Source organism: Colletotrichum truncatum (assembly GCF_014235925.2).
Source record: "Colletotrichum truncatum strain CMES1059 chromosome Unknown Contig_0001, whole genome shotgun sequence".
Lineage (NCBI taxonomy): Eukaryota > Fungi > Ascomycota > Sordariomycetes > Glomerellales > Glomerellaceae > Colletotrichum > Colletotrichum truncatum.
This window is the reverse complement of record NW_027222398.1, coordinates 2,038,553-2,039,712: the sequence shown is the minus strand read 5'-3', so window position 1 is coordinate 2,039,712 and position 1,160 is coordinate 2,038,553. Positions and strand designations below refer to the sequence as shown.

Genomic DNA, 1,160 nt, shown 5'->3' with positions numbered 1-1,160 from the left:
GCTGCCCTGCCAACAATCAGATGGTGTCCAACCTGTCTTGTCTAGGAAGGCAAAATTGACAGAAATGGGGAGTAAGTGTTTGAGAGGCCCTAACACGAACGACCTATTTCCTTTTTAGGAACTTGGTGGGAAAAAGGCCGAGTGAAATCCGCCCTAACCACTTAGCCAAAACGAAGCCAATGAGCCCGGCACACTCGGGTAAGGAGTATAGAGTAGCGCTACCGCCAGGTGAAAGTGCATTGGCTTGTTAGCGTATATCGTGACCTGACACAACCCGCGAAATGGCTGGCGGTGAGTGATGGATAAGGGCGTATTAAGTGGATGCACAATGTGGCTGAATGGTATTGTTCAAGCAGAACAAGGTCCCCATAGAGATAGAGGTGAGTCGATCTTTGGCGGCCTCAACGATGATCGCTGAAATGGTCCATAAGAAAATTCAACTACAGATCAGCAGCAGGCGGTAGCTAGATACCAAGGCACACCATTTCCCACCGTCAGGCCACGGATAAGTGAAGTCGTTCTTTGGAGCGTATTGACAACGTGGATCATCTCAACATTGAGAGTGATCTCGTACATGCTAGATGCCGAAAAATACGAGAGAAGGGGAAAGAAAAAAAAAAAAAACGGCAACCGGATCGCCGGGTACAACAAGGCTGGAAACACAGATACAAACAGCTGAGGATAGGAGATGCGATGAAAGACGTTGTCCCTGCTGCAGCAGACGGGTAGGCCGACTGGATGGGCTGCAAATCGGGGCGCGATGATGACTGCCAATGACTGGATGAAAACTCCTAGTTTCGGGAACCGAGGGACTTGCGAAAGCGAGGGACTTCCGTGTGTCTTCCCAAGTTGAGTTGCATAAGGGATAGGAAGAAGCGTCATCGGATCCTCATCATCAGAAGATGGCGGAGCTGGCCGATTCCTCATCGAGTTGCATGCAGCCCTTGGGCATGCGCGAAACGATGACCGTCCCCGACACAGCGGCACTGAACAACGGACGAAGACGCCGTTGGATTAAAGCTGGTTACCAAGCGTTGCACTTTGCCAACATGGCTGTGAGTATGTTGAGGTTCTGAGTGTGCTTCCATAGCGGCTTCAGAAACTGCAAGGCTACAATCCCGATGGATGCTGAAACGGGGTCTGACAGAGAGCCGAAGTTT

The 1,160-nt window shown here is 50.8% G+C and overlaps 1 protein-coding gene across 1 annotated transcript; it reads left to right on the top strand.

The window, feature by feature from the left end:
- Positions 1-298: 298 nt before the first annotated feature.
- CTRU02_200495 (uncharacterized protein) lies at positions 299-679 on the top strand (the record flags this gene model as incomplete). Its single annotated transcript, XM_036718504.2, has 2 exons — positions 299-380; positions 432-679. The coding sequence occupies 2 exons, from the start codon at positions 299-301 to the stop codon at positions 677-679; spliced, it is 330 nt and encodes a 109-aa protein (XP_036589504.2).
- Positions 680-1,160: the final 481 nt, after the last annotated feature.